This window comes from Lolium rigidum, chromosome 6, assembly GCF_022539505.1.
Source record: "Lolium rigidum isolate FL_2022 chromosome 6, APGP_CSIRO_Lrig_0.1, whole genome shotgun sequence".
Taxonomy (NCBI): domain Eukaryota; kingdom Viridiplantae; phylum Streptophyta; class Magnoliopsida; order Poales; family Poaceae; genus Lolium; species Lolium rigidum.
In genome coordinates this window covers 212,527,682-212,546,039 of record NC_061513.1, presented here as the reverse complement: position 1 = coordinate 212,546,039, position 18,358 = coordinate 212,527,682, and the positions used below count along the sequence as shown (strand labels likewise).

Sequence of the window (18,358 nt, the reverse complement as noted above, 5' to 3'; positions counted from 1 at the left end):
TGTTCTTTGTAATATCTCACTTGCACCTGTAAACATGAGCTCCACAACCTCCATGGTAGCATCACATTTAAAACTTCCACCATATAATCTATCGCAGGGTCGGGATCGTACTTACATTGATACTTGAGGTGTTCACATGATGCACACCAACCACAAAGATGTTCATGCAAAGTAATAATGGTCGAATAATCATTCAACATCTGTTGTCGCTCTTGTATCTTCCTAAATTCGCCATCCACGATTGATTGGATGACTCATTTCTGCTCCATTGAATGTTTTGCATATGTTCTATAATGGTCATATTGTAGGACATATCCATAGTATTTAACTAAAGACAAAGAAGGCAAAAGAAATGAACAAAATAAAACTAAGCGTAAAGGAAATCTAATAATCAAATTACCCCCGTTAAGAAATATTATCCTGATATTATCGGACCACCTTAACGAAGGAAGGCGTTTTACAAACCTCATAGCTACCTTATGCAATTACATTTTCGCCCTTGGAGATAGTTTATTCTACTTTTTATTGAAACGTGTTAATTAGAACATAGCAGAGCAAACTATTTAATGCAAGATTACTCAAGAAAAAAATGAAACTTAGATTTTAACTTCACTAATATTAATTCAGCGATTAGTTGGATCACTCTTCTACACGTGGGGCAGTTTCCAATAGTATTTCAAGTGGAATCCCACTTATACCACCCACTTGTAAGTCATATTCACAATTAAAATTTTAAACAAAAAATATACTAAATGACAAACTACACTAAGCTCTTTTTCATTTGTGTAACACTAAAACCAGAAAGACAAACAATTCCAAGCACGCCAAAAATATTAATACTTGATGGGCTAACTTCAGTTGAAGAGCAGCATGAAGCCATACCACCATGATGAGCATGTTAATATTTGACATTTTGGTGGATAAGAGGATTGTGCACGGGAGGGTTCTTCACATCTTTTGGAACCTCTACTTTTCCTAGATGACTTAGTTTTATTCTCGAAAATGAAGAGAGGAATAATATTTTACACTTCGCTAGATAAAGGTATCGTTGTGGTTTCAATTTGACACTTTGTTGGGTTAGCATATCTTTGTGGTTTCTATCCTAGTTGTGCAACACGATGGATTTCCTAAAATGTATTGAGTAGAGCTAGAGGCGGATCTAGAGCAAGATCAGCCCGGTGTCATTGTTTAAGTCACATATATCTTTCACATACAATTCAGGGTGTTATTCACTACAAACTGATAAATAAATAAATAAATAAATAGGATAAATACTTCCTATAACACCTGGTAGCTTAACATTGGAGGAGAGCATATGTTTGTAATGTTCTATACATATTGTCATCCTAAATTTTACCATAGGTGTTTGAAAGTTAATGGAAAAATTCGTGATACTAGGTATTCGCCATACCATAACATGTTGTAATGGATGATATACAAAGAAGATGCACGTTTAAAGCGAATAATCATTTTACCGCGCAACCACATGGGCACGGTTAGTGTTGACACGTGTCGCTCCATGTGGGCCCCACCCAAACGTCCACCCTAGACCTTATCACTTCCTCTCTTCCTTCCTTCCTTCCTTTTTTATGCGCCGCCGCGATTTTTCTTTGCACTTATACCGCACCACGACCTCCTCCGTCACCACCCACCATGCAAGCCGACGTCGAAGACGCCTCCACGACCGCCAGGGGCCGCGTTGGAGAAGACACCAATGATGCCAGAGCGAGCCGTAGGCGAGCACTACACTTAGGGGTGGGGGTGTGCCGGTGAGGAGGACAGTGCGAATGCAGTGGACCTTTGAGGAAGGCTAAGGGCGAACCAACAGAGGCGACAGTTTAAGGAGGGAGGGGAAGTGAGGCGGCGAGGTGTTGGCCACAGGTGGCGATGGCCAGTGGTTAGGTCAGTGTCATGGGGGGGGGGGGGAGGGGTGGCTACTGGATGTGGGTGGCGGTGCGGTGTCATTCTTCTTCGCCCTCCTCTCCGGCGATCACCATGCTTCCTATGTTCTTCATTCTCTCCATTTGGATTGATTTGCCATAGTGGGCGTTTGAAGTACAAAATAAGATTCTACCCATCGGATACGACATGGTAGCCCTCCCATCCCAGATCCAGTTGCCATTCTACAGCAGTGAAATAAATCGGCAAAAGGAAACTCGAGTCGTCCCTGTGGCTCATGGACCCGGTTCAAACAGTCATCGCGGCGTCGGGAGGTCGTGGGTAGCTGCGGCGTGCATCGCCTACTTCATACCGGCCCATCCCCTACCTTCCACCACACTCCTCTATAAATCCTTGTGCTCCGTCTGCCCTCCCCGTCCCCGAGACACAGACCAAACCGAATCAAATTCCGTCGCCGAGCAACTCCGCCCCCGCTTCGCGCCGCCCGCCTCGGAAGGTTCGCCGCTCCAAACCATGCTCCCACATGCACTCCACGCACCTCCCTCTACTCTTTCTCCTCCTGCTGCTACATACTGCTCCCACCGGCGTTTGGTCCAACAGCTGGTGGGTCGGGTCGGTGGGCGCAGCGGATCTGCGGATCTCTCCGCCCTGGCCGCGCGGTGTGCGGGATCCCGCGGCGTACCGTGGGGATCTCCCGCCCCGTGTTCGATTCTGTGGGGTTTTGGTTTTTTTTTTTCCGGGTTGGAATGCGCTACCCTGCTTGCCGCGCCTGGCCCGAAATCGACCGAGAAATGCCCCCTCTGCCATGAGTTTTGCTTCGTTTTTGCCGGATCGACGCGTTGTAGTCCTGAGAGCTTCGGCTGCGTTTTGTCGGATTTGGGCTCTCGCGCTCGCCTTTTCTGTGGATCTGAGGAGATCTCGTGGTTTACAACTGCTAACTGTTTAGTAATTTGATTGCAGCAATGGGCAAGAGTTTAAACTTGTCGGGTTTGGAAATTGGAATGTTCACTTGGTTGGGAGTCCACTTGGCTAGCTTAACTCCTAATGGTCTTTTTTTAGTCGTTATATGAATTCTATGAAGTAATGGTTGGAACAAAACTCTGGTCCTAAACTTAGTGTTGCTCTAGATTTGAATCTTTGGATGCAAGCATGATTTAGGCATTGGGAGTAGTTGGGAAATTATGGAATAAAATGTGCTCGTGCATCATGTCATCTGAGATCCGGTGCTCTGCTCAGATTCCAGCTCATTCATATTCTATTACTAACTCCTCTATTACTTTTGTTGATTGGGCAATTTGAAATTGCGCGGTCTCGATTGTCCTCCTTTAGTAGGATTTCTCGGTGACAGTGCTTCTACAGGCGGTTTTACAAACAAAATCACGCGTGGACAAGTATTGGATCATGTATTCCTGAGTCAGTTTCGTTGGCTCAGTTAACCACTTGCTAATTTTTCTCTGTATTCATTATAGTTCGTCTCCGAGTGATGGCGGGTAGAGAACTCTGAGCTTGGTGGGTAGCATGCATGTTTACATTTACTATAGATTTAATTGGAGCTAAAAAAATGTGAGATTGTATTAGTCACCGTATTTGAGATCTGCTGTTCTGCGCAAATGTCAGCTCCTTTATATGGTGTAAATTTTGTGGATCATGCAGTTTAGGTTTTCCGTGTGTCGTATTTTGAACAGACGTAGCTTGTATTTTTGTGCAGTTATATTTTCCGTTGCTGCCACGTAGTTGCTCCTGGTTGACGTCACACGCTAATTTATTAAAGATACGGGTTGACTATTTAAGGAACTAACTTTGTATCATTATGGTAGCTGCGAACATTATTTACGACTGATAAACACATTAACATGTTGGACTTGTCATTTTCATCATGTACTTAACTTATGACTTCTCTCATAGTTGATACGAGGCTATGATACATGATTCTTCCATATGCCCTAAACGTGCACTGCTGATGTATCTTTTTGTTTGCTCTAGGTTATGTCAGTAGGCCATTGTTTGAAATCATCAAAATTATTCTCTTTTAATACTGTTTTAATAAAAAGTACTTCCCAGCTGTTGTTCGAAATATTTTTTTTCGAGAAAACGCGAAGGACCTTATTGTTTCATTTCACTGAAAAGATTCTCCGAATATTCTGGAGAATGTTTGCCTTTTTGTGAGCAGCCATCTTATCATTTTTTTTGCTTCATTATGCTAACATGATTTCATTTTATTCAACCATTTTGATGGCTGTTAGGGGGCTTATGATTTATGCTATTTCTAAACAGTAACTCTTACTGTGGTACATTAGTTAATACCGGTTAATTTTGCAGAGGAAGTAAATCATGGCGACGGGTCAAATTTTCTCAAAAACCACCCAAGCATTATTCTACAATTACAAGCAACTCCCTATCCAACGCATGCTTGATTTTGACTTCCTCTGTGGTACATATTCTCCCTATCATTGGTTAAAAAGGATTACATAGTGTTTTGTTTTGCTTGTTCCTTATTGACTTTGCACTGCTTGATAGGGAGAGAAACACCTTCTGTTGCTGGAATAATCAATCCTGGTTCTGATGGGTTCCAGAAACTTTTCTTTGGACAAGAAGAAATTGCTATTCCAGTTCATCCTACGTGAGTTCTCTGATCCTTCATTTATATTGTCTGAGAATACAGTTGTTTCTTCGGATGCACATATTAGTACACTAGCAGATTGCTAGCAGCCTAGCACAACTTTCATGTAACTTATCTATTCGTGTACCTTTTGTAGAATTGAAGCTGCTTGCAACGCACACCCAACTGCCGATGTATTTATCAACTTTGCATCCTTCCGGAGGTTAGTTATTGTTTTGATAATCTTTCTGGGAAATAGTGCATGATGTGGAGCGACTCCAATTTTGCATTGTATTTGCGAATCTGCAGCGCGGCTGCTTCTTCAATGTCAGCTTTAAAGCAGGCAACTATCCGAGTTGTAGCCATTATAGCTGAAGGAGTTCCTGAATCAGATGCAAAGCAGCTAATTAGCTATGCACGTGCTAACAATAAGGTAAGGACTATATCTTACATGAATTACTGCTTCTAAATTTGTGTGTTCTTTGCGGGTTATCATCATAAAGCACCTAGTAAGAAAATATATACTCCCTCCGCCCCAAAAAGGATCTGCGCAGATTTGTCTAAATTTGGGTGTAGAAAACCTGCGACATCCTTTTTGGGACGGAGGGAGTATTATAATTACTAAAGAAGCATATCCTTCTAGGAAAATTTGTAAACACAATGATGGCCTGTGAGCTTGAGCAATATGATAATTTCTTTTGCTCATTTCTGATATGGGTGTTGGCATGTTATATAATGCAGGTTGCCAGTAGCTTGCATATTTATTGTTTATGTTTGTGAAGTGATTTAATGATATCTGTAGGTCATCATTGGACCTGCGACAGTTGGAGGAGTTCAGGCTGGTGCTTTCAAGATTGGTGATACCGCTGGAACCATTGACAACATAATTCAATGCAAGCTGTACAGGCCCGGATCTGTTGGTTTTGTGTCTAAATCGGTATGCTTTAATTCTGGTGTTAATAAAATCACTTCTCAAAAAGATACTTCACCATATGTATTTCTGTGTAATTCGCATTTGTAATAAAGTTCACAGAAAAAAAAAGAAACCGTCTGTTGCACACCCACTGTCTGTAAAGACATCTTTGTTGTTTACAAACAGAGCTTTTGGAACTTTAGAACCTGAATACAATGCTTGGGGTTTATCTTTTTTTGTTATGGAAATGCTTATAATGTAAATACATGTCTGGAGCTCCTGACTTTCGATTTGCTTACTTTCTGGAACTCCACTTATTTAATTTGAATTTGACGACTGATTAGTACATACCCAAACTGAACTTCTATTACTTCAATAGGGTGGCATGTCAAATGAGATGTACAACACCATTGCAAGAGTGACAGATGGTATTTATGAAGGTAACTCTTTTGGATAAGTGTAAAGTGTCACATTTACTGATGCACATGAATAATGTGCCAATGCTAAATTTCTTAACATATTCAGGAATTGCAATTGGAGGAGATGTTTACCCTGGTTCAACTCTTTCAGATCACATTCTGCGTTTTAATAACATACCTCAGGTTCCACTCTTAAAATTTCTATATAGATAGTGTTAACCTTCTTCCTGTAGCAATTTAATGGTCATCATCTTTGTCGCACAATTGTCCTGTGAATATGAAATTATTCTTCTCTGCATCATTGGCCATCCATAGGGCATCACTGTAACATGTTCCTTGGTCACATCCTTTTTACCTTTTAATTTTTGGAAGGCAACACCTTTACCATAATATTGGGCCATTGTCTTGGATCCAGTCTGCAATATACATTTTTAGGACATGAAAGTTGTATGGCGTACAAGTGTCAACTCTGGAGCAATTGTGTATCAACTTCACATTGTGTTATTTGTTGGCTTTAGGTTAAAATGATGGTTGTTCTTGGGGAGCTTGGAGGAAGCGATGAGTATTCACTTGTTGAAGCCTTGAAACAAGGAAAGGTTCAGAAACCTGTTGTTGCTTGGGTTAGCGGGACATGTGCAACTCTATTCAAATCTGAGGTCCAGTTTGGCCATGCTGTAAGTTCTAAACAAATTGGTGTTCTCTTTTCCTGGAGTTATGTGAGCTTAACAGTACACTCAGTATGCAAAGATCTGGTTTATTAATTTATTGGTATAACAGGGTGCGAAGAGTGGTGGTGAGTTGGAATCAGCACAAGGTAAGAATCAGGCGCTAAGGGATGCTGGCGCAGTTGTCCCTACTTCATTTGAAGCCCTCGAAAGCGTGATTAAGGAGACATTTGAGAAGCTGGTATGCTGATAATATTTTCGACACCATGACTGATGCCTTTTCAAGTATAATGATACAAAATTGTGTATTGTGAAATCTAAGCTTGGGTTTCATTTTTTTTGCAGGTTGAGGAAGGAAAAGTTCCTGTCGTCCCTGAGGTCACACCTCCCCCCATTCCTGAGGATCTTAAAACTGCAATTAAAAGTGGGAAGGTCCGAGCTCCCACCCACATTATCTCCACTATCTCCGATGATAGAGGTTAGATTGGTGGCAACATGTTATTCTACATATGCTGTATAATTGTTATTTGCACTGCTGTCCCTCCCCAGAAATAATAAATGTGCATGTGTGTGATGCAGGTGAGGAACCTTGCTACGCTGGTGTACCCATGTCTACAATTATTGAACGGGGTTATGGAGTTGGCGATGTTATTTCCCTTTTGTGGTTCAAGCGCAGCCTTCCTCGTTATTGCACTCAGTTTATTGAGGTAATCTATGGGTAATATGTAGGATAATCTACAAAAATCCAAGCTCTAATGTGATAATCTTTTACCTTTCCCCCTTCTATATCTAGGGTTCATTTGATCCTAAAAGGGTTTCTTCATATGTCTGACAGATATGCATCATGCTTTGCGCCGATCATGGTCCTTGTGTATCCGGTGCTCACAATTCTATAGTTACTGCCAGGGCTGGAAAGGACCTTGTTTCCAGCTTGGTATCTGGTGAGCTTTTAATTCATACATGCAAACTTGTCCCGTTATGTTACTAAGACTTACGGTTAAAACATCACAGGATTGTTGACAATTGGCCCCCGATTTGGTGGTGCAATTGATGACGCTGCTCGGTACTTCAAAGATGCATATGATAGGGTGAGTCAACTTATTTCATACCCCTTTATTTTTTTCTCCAGCTCTATATTTATGCATTTTTAATTGCTCTAATAAAAATGTATCAACTGCTTCTAGGGTCTTACGCCTTATGAATTTGTTGAGGGCATGAAAAAGAAGGGAATCCGTGTCCCTGGGATTGGTCACAGGTATAATACACACATGACACCATAATAATCTTGCACCTGAAAATGGATTTGAGACATATAAATCTATTGCTCCAATGTACAACAAGTTCTGATGTATTTTCTCAAATTTTCATTTGCGTCTCCTTATTAGGATCAAGAGCAGAGATAACAGGGACAAGAGAGTGCAGCTTTTACAGAAATATGCTCACACACATTTCCCTTCAGTCAAGTACATGGAATACGCTGTTCAGGTGGAGACCTACACCCTGTCAAAGGCCAACAATTTGGTTATGAACGTTGATGGTGCCATTGGGTCACTTTTCTTGGATCTTCTTTCTGGGAGTGGAATGTTCAGCAAGCAAGAGATCGACGAGATCGTAGAGATTGGGTATCTTAATGGACTCTTTGTGCTTGCACGCTCAATTGGCCTAATTGGGTGAGTCATGTTCTTCAATAGAGATATTTCATTAGTATTTTCTCATGCTTTTGCGACCAACATTTATTCAGTTCTTATAACTACATTATTTTTATTCTAATTACGTAGTTAGTTCTAATAATATTTCCAATCTGGTACTTGGATTTACAGGCACACCTTTGACCAGAAGAGGCTCAAGCAACCTCTGTACCGTCACCCGTGGGAGGATGTCCTATACACCAAGTGAGGCTGACTTGTTCTTTCAGCATGGCATCGTATTGGTTGTCCACCTGTGTGTACACTACATAAAATTGAGCATAATTGCATAGAATTCAAAGTTCTGAAAATGTTGATGGAACTAGGAGAGATGGAGAGAGAAGACCGTTACAAATGAACACTGGTTGTGTGTTTTATGTAAGCTCCAATTGTAAGTGTTTTAGATTCTTCAACAGATATTGGAAAAGGATACTTAATAATTCTTTCATGTTATATCAATTAAGTTAACTTCGAATTTACTTCGACAACTTGGGTAGTGCTGTAATGGTTTTGAGGCCCCCCAACACAAAATTCTGAATTCTGTATTGCCATTTTTCTGCAATTAAATGTCCACGCCTTGTTGCTACGAGCTAAAGATTTTTCAGAAACTTACTGGATAAGCATGGCTACTGTAAATGGACATGCATTTCAATTGTTTTGGTCTATTCATTGGTGTTAAATATGAATTTTCAGTGGGTCATGTCTTTTCTATTGATGCACGTACCAGGGAGCCAAAGTGGCCGGTGAGATTTGGTTCTTAATGTTTTTGATAAAATAAGCTAAAAATGGGATTAAAGTGGGATCCCACTTACACCTCCATATATTATGTGTAGTAGATAGATGCATCATGATATCTTGGTTAGTAGATTCTGTTTATTTTGCGCAAATATTTAAACGATCAATGCAATAAAATCTGCGGCAGCCATACCTTTCATAGGAAATCTTGGTTCCTTCTCCTCAATCTAAAATAAAATAAATAAAATTAAAGTCCATCATGACAATATTTCTTTCCAAATTGATATGAAGACCTTGAATTATCTTTCAAAATGTAACAAAAAGTAGATGTAATAATTGCAAATCAATTATTGAGTAAAATAAATTGGTTAAATATTTTGTATTACCATCAAGTCTTGCATCTCTACGCCGGTTAAATTACACAAATTCTCCACCGCGGTTCATTTTTTTTTTCAAGAACACGCATGTGCGTGTCTTCTATATTAATGCAGAAAGCCATTTGTTTTTAAAGACCGGATTCAGTTTCACACAACTCCACTCCACAGCACCACATACTCGGTCTCTCCTAATAATCCACATAAATTTGTCTTCATCCACTGTTCAAACTCTGCCTTGACCCTACGGGTACCATAGGCATAGTAGCAAATTTGTCAAAAACTCTACTATTCCTCTCGAGCCAAAGACACCTCGACACCAGGGTGACTAGCGCCTTGATCTTCTTCCTATGTCTTCTTTGTGGAACTGCATCCGACAAAACCGTCCACCATTGCGCCATTTTTGCGCTACCGTCAGGCATGAAGCGATGCAGCCGTGCTGGAGAAGGATGTTGTACCAAACTTGGTGAGCATAGGAGCATTGAAGCATAATATGGTTTGCAGTTTCCGCTTCTTGGCAGCACAATGTGGATGCTGCAAACCTCTCCTTTCCAGTCTATCCACATCGGTTCATGTAAACGAATGCTATATATGATGATACATACGTTTTGTTACATGGCTGAGTTAAACGAATGCTATATATGATGACACACACTAAACCATGTAAATGAATAGTTTACACTAAACCACATTAAACGTATCTAGGAACACACTAAACCATATATAGGCAACAGTCTTTGTTACATGGCTATATATGGCATTGGCAATTCACACTAAACCATATGCATCATACGTATCTAGATAAAGTTGAGTCGATTAATTTGAAACGGAGGGATACCCCGGTAGATTAGCTCTTGCAAATGCATGTGTTAACAGTTACTGCTACTTAATTGTTTCCATGGTTCGTGCCACGAATGCTGATGTGGTGCATCAAAACGCTGCACAATTATGATATGCGTCTAGATTTTATTGAGTGCACAATTATAATTTTACATATATTAACACCTTGTATGTGCAGTGCGCTATTATATGCTGCGATAGGTGGCCTGTATGTTCTCATGTGGGGAAAGTGTAAGGAGGCCCTGCACCACAATTCTGAAGTTGCTGAAGATGACAAAGAGCAACAGCAAGAAGTGCAACTCTGGAGAGTGAACCTCTATTAGGTGTTGACTGTTGAAAACTGCAGCTGTTTAGGTTCAGAAAATTACCATGAATCTGTGTAGATTCTGATCCGCACAACAGTAGGATGATAAGATCAAAACTAACAGCAACATCAGAATTAAACATACTTCCGTGGTTGACAGTGTTCTGGTCAAGGATATCATATTGTCATGTATGCAATATTTTTAACTGCAATTCCACATGAGTCCTGCATGTATCTTTTTGGAGTGAACTGTACAGTATTACTGTCGAATAAATTAGCGAACAGGCAGGTGGTGCTGTAGGGAAACTTGAAACGAATCAGTATTTACAATACAGCGAAGACACGCCCTTATCTTCATGTATCATGTATGTAGGAAATATATATGAAAATAGCGAGAATCATGATTTAATAGATTTCTACAGCTTCCATTGCCCGGTGTACTTCAGCGGCTTCTTCTAGCTCAACCAGTCAATTTTAGCATTAAGAAGCATATAAAAAATTCAGCAAACCTTACAATTGCCAAAACTTCTCAAATTAACGAATGATCCATGCACACAATGAAAGACTCGGAAACATATATACTACTATTTGCAGCCAATGAAACATATATGCCGTCATCGGTACCCGTCCATGTTTTGCAGTCCACAAATGTAGAAACATAGGTATCGTCCTTCTTCAGAAGTTCCCACAGCTCCTCCTGTCTGAACGCACATGTTTTCTCCTTGGTCATTAGCACGCTCTCTGCATGCTAATCTTCATCTTCTCAAGCTCCTGATGTTAATTTATATAATGCAATCAACACAAGGTTAAGTATCACAAGGAAGTACTGCCTACCAATAACTCGTGTAAACAACAGAGATGATGTTCTGCTCTAACTTCCTTGGAGAAAATAGAACATCTCGCTGGAACTCCAAAGAAGAACTAAGGGACACCACCAAACGGCACACGAATTCACACACTGTTGATTTAGGTTATGAATAAAGACAGAGATATTTCTTCATCACTAGGACAAGAACAACATCAGTAGAACTTGTAGTCATCATAATTGTGAAAGAACATTTTCCACACCAGTCCTTGTGGGCTGTCGAAACCTGCACGCAGTTAACATGATATTGAAATTTCTAGTTGCCCTCATATTGTGATGGATGAACATGAATTCACCGTAACATGATGCTAAAAATCCTAAACGGGCTTCATTAGCATTCATGTACAAGGTACTAACATGAGAATAGATCACTTTGTGTGGAGTGTGTGGACCCTGACACGCAGAAGCATTGTCGTCACTAGTACACACATTTCATATATTGGAGCTTCTTCATGCTTAGCGATGACCGGTGAAGGTGACTATATGTTTGGGTCTAGAGTAGAAGCAAGGGTAAGATATAGGAGCCTTCAGTTCCAGATCCCTGCAGGTACCAGTTTAGATAGGCCATTAAAGAGCTTTCTGCTGTAGCAATCAGTAAGCAAGTGCTCAGCAATGCATTGTTAGAAAACCTGAACTGAACACTCTAAAAGTCTGCAAGAATCTACCTGTCTTACGAACCAGCGAGACCTATTGCGAGGAAAAAAAGAGCAGTTTAAATTTATTTATCAGATAAAGGGATGATGCTCAACAATCAATAGCACACATGAATGAGCTGCAGTTATCTAAGGTAGTAACATCAAACCGGCTGCATGTCAATGTTCAGTTGTTCACTGGCAACTGAATGCACCAAGACAATATGATACTGAGATTCATAAGCTTCATCTTATTCAGAATGGAACCGAAGATTCTGCTGCACAAACATGGTTGTCTAGAAGCATTTCTCAAAGAGGAGCCGCTGGGGCCAGAGAACATGTGGCGAGTCTCCCTGATGAGGAACAACTGCATTGCTCTGTTTGCAAAATGCTGCATTTGGTAGCGATTTTTACACTGTATGGTGCAAATAGTAGTATTAAACTGATGCTGATGATGCATATGTCATACCTCAGAATGCAGCACGTCGGTTGTTCTGAATTATAATTTCAAAATGCAGACCATAAAGAAATTGGTCATGTGGAGGCTGCCTGGTCATCCATCTGAAACGGTTCTCGTACGACCAGTTTACAAGAAACAAGCTCCAGACATTTGTAGATATCCCTGCTGCTGCTAATGAGTTGGACCTGTCACCATATATCACTGCCAAAGTGCCAAGAGTCTTACAAAATCCATCATTGATCCTGAGAAGAATAGAGTAGAACAGATACAAGAAGATAGCAGGATATCTGTTGGCGCACACGACCTGTTTTGAGCGGAACCAAGCACCGTAAGTCCATAACACTGGGAGCCTGTAGGAGAATAAAGGCACGCGGTTTACGCATTTTCTCGAACAGACAGGTGGCATCCAGAGTGCCCGCCGACCAAATGCCAGCGGCGTTCCGAGTTTGCAGCGGCGAAGCCGAGAGGCCTTGCCCTGCGTTTCCACCCCGGCCCCTTGCTCGTCGCCCTAAGAGCATCTCCAGTCGCGTCCCCAAACCGTCCCCCAAAGCGATTTGGGGCGCGCCGGACAAAAAAAGCGTTCTAGCCGCGTCCCCCAAAGCCCATTTTTGTCCGGCGCGCCCCGATACGGTGTCCGGCGCCCCGAGCCCGTCCCCGTCCCACAGGGGACGCTCCGGGGACGCCGGACACAACGAAAAGCGAGGCGGGCTCCCACATGTCGGCGACTATTTGCATAAACCGTTGGTTCGCGCCTCTTTTCTCGTCGCTCCTTCCTTCCCGCGCCTCCCACCCCACCGCCGCCGCTGGATTTCCCGGCCGTTTGGGCGTCCGATCCGTGCTGCGAGTCGGCACCGTTGTCGCGGCCGGGGCTCCCGCCGGTCGTGCCGCCGCCGCCGCGTCGCCGGCGCCTCCCGGAACGCGCCGTCAAATCCACCCCACCTCCGCGCACGGAAGGTGCTCGACGACTTGCCGGGTAGGCGCGATTGGTCGCTGTTTGTTGCGTCGTCCGCCTCGGCGCAATTTTAACCATTGATTTTGCTTTAGCCATGGACAGCGACGATGAGATGGTTGCCCTGCTGCTGGAGGACGAGCAAGCGTTCGACGACGACCTGCGGGAGCATTTGCTGATCATCGCGTCCCTCCAGGACATGCTTGACGCTGAGGCGGAGAAGAGGAAGAGGCCGCGCCGCGGAGGATCAAGGCCGGGAAGAAGGAAGTCGAAGCCCCGGCAGAGGATGGAGGGGCATGCCATGCCGCACAACGACTACTTCGCCGACGAGGCAACACATGCCGACAATTTTCGGCGCCGGTACGGGATGAGCAAGGGCCTGTTTATGAATATCCTCCACGGCGTTCGAGAGTTCGACCCCTACTTCAAGCTCAAGCTCGACGCCGTAGGCGTTCTCGGGTTCTCATCCATTCGAAGTGCACCGCCGCCATGATGATGCTTGCATACGGAGCACCTGCCGATACACGGGACGACTACCTTCGCATGAGTGAGTCTACTGCCATTGAGTGCATGTACAAGTTTTGCCGAGCTGTGGTGGGAAAGTTTGGCAAATACTACTTGAGAGGGCCAACCGAGGAAGAGATCGCAAGGATCATGGCACAAAATGCTGCCGGAGGATTTCCGGAATGCTTGGAAGCATCGATTGCATGCACCGGGCATGGAAGAACTGCCCGTTTGCTTGGCAAGGTAAATACAAAGGGCGTCATGGATATTGCAGTGTGGTGCTTGAAGGCTGTGGCAGATTATGACCCGTGGATTTGGCATTCTTTCTTTGGCATGGCGGGATCACACAATGACATCAACGTGTTGCAGCGGTCTCCGGTGTTCAGACAGACTAGTGGAAGGGCATGCTCCACCATGCAACTATGAGATCAATGGCCACCAATATACCAAAGGCTATTATCTAGCCGATGGTATATATCCAAAATGGGCCACTTTTGTCAAAACAATCTCGAATCCATCAGGTCTGAAGAATTCTCACTTTGCTACACGACAGGAGGCTTGCAGGAAGGATGTCGAGCGGGCATTTGGTGTGCTTCAAGCACAATTTGCTATTGTCCGGTACCCTGCTCTAAGCTGGTCTCACGATCAAATGTGGGAGGTGATGCAGGCTTGTGTGATCATGCACAACATGATCATCGAGGATGACCGCAAGAATCATGTTAGGTCACATGTTGGTCCCTATGAGTGTCAAGGCCCTCTCGCAGAGGTTGATCATGAGTTGCCTGCAGATTTTGCTGATTTTCTCGCCATGTACGCAGAGATCCGTGACAGCAATGTGCATGAGCAACTTCAAGCTGATCTCGTTGAGCATTTGTGGAGGATCAAAGGAAATACCGTGGCACCTTGATGTATCATCTAGCCCTTTTTATTATATTTGATTACTTGTTTTATTGTTTATTGTAATTTAATTTGAAAACAATCCTCAAAAACATTTTTTTCATATGCTACATTTGATATAAATGGTTTATGTGTTCAAAAAATTATTTTAAATGTTTGGGGCGGCGTTTGGGGGACGCGGCTGGGGAGCGACGTCCCCCAAACGCGGCACGAACAAAACACGTCCCCCAAACGCTCAATCCGGCGCGGTTTGGGGGACGGTTTGGGGGACGCGACTGGAGATGCTCTAAGTCTCCGCTACCTCGAGTTTGCGGATGACGGTGGCCGGCGAGAGCGGGAGCGCTCGCCCCAGCGGGTGCAGTGAGGCTCGCACGCAGAAATAGACCACAACCAGAGAGTAACGGACTTATCGAGAGAGAAAGAAACAGAGTCCATTCCGTTCGCATATAAAAGACGGCATCCCGCCTCTTGGACGTAACAACCTCAACGGTTTTCTCCTTCTAGAACAACCGGAGTCCTCGCCGACCTCCTTCGCTTCCTAGCCCCTCTCGTGCGCACCGCCATGGCCTCCTCGTCCAGACCGAGTTCCTCCTCCTCCACCCCGCGGTCCGCGCAGGCCGACTACGTGCGTGGCGGCCATCCGCGCAGGCCGACCACGTCCCGCACCCGCAGGCTCCCCGTCGTCGCCGCCCCCGTGCCCGATGACCGGTACGCGTCGAGCTCGGTTCAGTGCCGGAACAGCTTCACGACGAAGCGCGCGGCTCCGACGACTCCTTCGCCTGCCTTCAACTGCGCCTTTCCCACCGCGCTTGCCTGGGCGTCCTCGTCCTCGGCGGCGGCTCCGATGAGGCCGACGCCCCAAGCGCGGGCGAGGGCGTTTTCCTCATCGATCTCCGCCACCGGCGAGGCGGCTTCGAGGGAGATCTTCGCCTCCCCGTCTACCACTTCCGTTCCGCCCTCGATGACAGTTCTTCCAAGAGCTACTCCCCTGCTCGGCTCGATGGCTACCTCGGCGCCCGCCTCCTCCTCCTCCGTGAATGCGCAGACCAATGCTTCCGCCAGGGAACAAGCAGAAGCAGTGCCTGCTTCATGTACGCCTCCTTCTTCCAATCTTTGCTCGGATTGTTAGAGTATATTTGGTAGTTATAGATTACACGGGATTGTATTAGGATTGTTTCCATATTCTCCTTAGGAGGTTTCTTAGCTTCCAAGTCTTGTACCCTATATATACTCGCCCATGAGGCGCAATACAACATCCAACATATTCCGCATATCTCTCTCCCTTTCTATCCTTCTACATGGTATCAGAGCGGCACGCTCCTTGACCTAGCCGCCGCAAAGTTTCCGCGCCGCGCCGCCCCCGGGGAGGTCGATCTCTATGATCTACTCCGGGGGCCGCGCAATCCGTATGAGGGTTCGTCCGCCGATCTGTTGATCCGCTGCCCTCGAGTCTTTTTTTTTCCAATCTGTAGATTGGTTTTCTTTTTGCTCCGCTGGTCGCTCGATCGGCGTTTTATTTTTTGGTTTACCGATCATAGATCGGATTGAGTCGCCCACCGCCGCCGTCACCGCGCGCCTCTACTCCGACAACGGCATCGATCTATACCGGCCATCTTCATCAACCGCGCGGCACGGCCGCACGCGTCACACACGGGACGCCTACGTGCGACGCAGCAGGCTGTCTCGCCCGCGCGGTCTCCATCGCCGGTCCGTCTTCGCCGTCATCGCCCGGGACATCACCGACAACGTCGCCAACGACTCCAATCTGCGGCACGTCGTCCACGCCATGGCGCGTACAGCGCCGCCGTCGGTCTGATCAACCGACCGCGCGCACGTCTCCGCCAAGCACGTCCCCGAGCACGCGCCTACCACCGATCGAGCTACGGGCTGCCGCTGCGTCGCCCTTCGGGTCGCAGCGCCGTCGCCTTTGGTCCACGCTGCTAGCCAACGACGCGCCTTCTGAGGCGCGTACATCGCTGGTGACGTCCCGCCGCTGCACCGACTCACGCCCTGCAGCTACGCCAGCCCCTCAGGCCGTGGCGTCGCCGCACGCGGTCGCCTTCGCCGTCCCCCGCGCGTCGATGTCCGAGGCCACCATAGCGCCGCCCCCTCGGCGCGGGTCGCCTCCATCCGCGCATGGTCTTCGTCACGTCGCTGGGTCTTCCTCGCCTACTTCGTGTACCGCCGCCGCGCCCCCACCCCAGGTCGCCGCTGGGCTCGCCAACCTCTTCAGGTCGCGCTGGGCTCGCCGACCACCGCAACGCCCGTCTAGGCGTCCAGCTTGACCACCCCTGGTCACCGCTGGGTTCGCCGCCTTCTACGTCTTTGTACACTACAGCTTCGCCGCCAGCGTCCTCGCCTCTTCCCCGACTACGTCACCTGCTACTCTACTCCGACACCCGTCGTCGAGACTCGCCTCTTCCCCGACTACACCACATGCTCCTCTTCTCCGACACCTGTCGTCGAGACCTCCTCTACTAGTCTACTCCGACATGGCGCGCACTTTGTAATGTTCCCTACCCTCGCATGCCCGGTACTGGCAACACCGGAAGTGCCTTCGTCCCCGACACGTTCCCGAGTCTGGCAAACTCGCGTCGGACGTCTCGTCTTCATCGGCTTCGACAACGTCTTCTTCGGCATCGCCTCTACGACTGCCTCGACCGCGTCACCGACTTCTTCTATGTGTACTCGGTTCTGGCAAAACCGAAGTATGCCTTCGTCCCCGACGTGCGCCTGGTTCTGGCAAAACTAGGGCCGCACCTCGTCCTCGACGGCTCGGACCGCATCGACTTCGGCATCGACCATCTCCCCGACCGCCTCGACGCGTCTCCGTCACTCTCCTCGCGCACTATGCGCTTGCGGCTTCATGTGCGGCTACCTCGACACCGGCACCCGACGACGACATCGACCACGGCATCCCCTCGCGCGGCTACCCCGACCAAGGTTGCACCGCCCAACGCTCTCGGCTCCCTCGACATCGGCACAAGGGCTACCACCTCGCCTGCGCCTCACCAGCTTCCTCTACAGTCCAAGCATCCGCGACGCAACTCCGTCCACGACGCTCCCGCTGTGACTGCGGGGGAGTGTCAGCCTTCTGGGGTCCACTTCGGTTTATCTCCAGTCTGACCGTCCGCGACGCTACTGTTGTTCACGTCGCTACCGCTACGACTGCGGGGGAGTGTTAGAGTATATTTGGTAGTTATAGATTACACGGGATTGTATTAGGATTGTTTCCATATTCTCCCTAGGAGGTTTCTTAGCTTCCAAGTCTTGTACCCTATATATACTCGCCCATGAGGCGCAATACAACATCCAACATATTCCGCATATCTCTCTCCCTTTCTATCCTTCTACACGGATCTTTTGTAAATTGTGCATCTTCTTCTTGGTTTCTTGGAACGATGCATGGGTAGCTTTCTTGGTCGATGGGTATAATGCAGCAATTAATTAACGCGAATTGTGAATTAGGTTGCCGTAGCGATTGACATGGATTATTCCACAACTGATGATGCAGTGATGCCTAGTACTAGGTGGATCTATATTTCGCAGCTTCATGTCTTCTGTTAAGTCAATTTGTCGGTGCTACGGTACATTTGTTTGCTCAGTAATCCGCATCTT

General features: G+C 45.9%; 1 protein-coding gene across 1 annotated transcript; it reads left to right on the top strand.

Annotated features, from left to right (window-relative positions):
- Positions 1-2,266: 2,266 nt before the first annotated feature.
- Positions 2,267-8,731, top strand: LOC124660799 (ATP-citrate synthase beta chain protein 1). Its single transcript, XM_047198638.1, has 17 exons — positions 2,267-2,395; positions 4,219-4,330; positions 4,417-4,519; positions 4,656-4,721; positions 4,808-4,931; positions 5,301-5,435; positions 5,791-5,851; positions 5,937-6,013; positions 6,349-6,504; positions 6,608-6,736; positions 6,841-6,973; positions 7,075-7,202; positions 7,331-7,436; positions 7,507-7,583; positions 7,680-7,750; positions 7,881-8,165; positions 8,316-8,731. The coding sequence occupies exons 2-17, from the start codon at positions 4,231-4,233 to the stop codon at positions 8,389-8,391; spliced, it is 1,827 nt and encodes a 608-aa protein (XP_047054594.1). The 5' UTR covers positions 2,267-2,395; positions 4,219-4,230; the 3' UTR covers positions 8,392-8,731.
- The last annotated feature ends 9,627 nt before the right edge of the window (positions 8,732-18,358 follow it).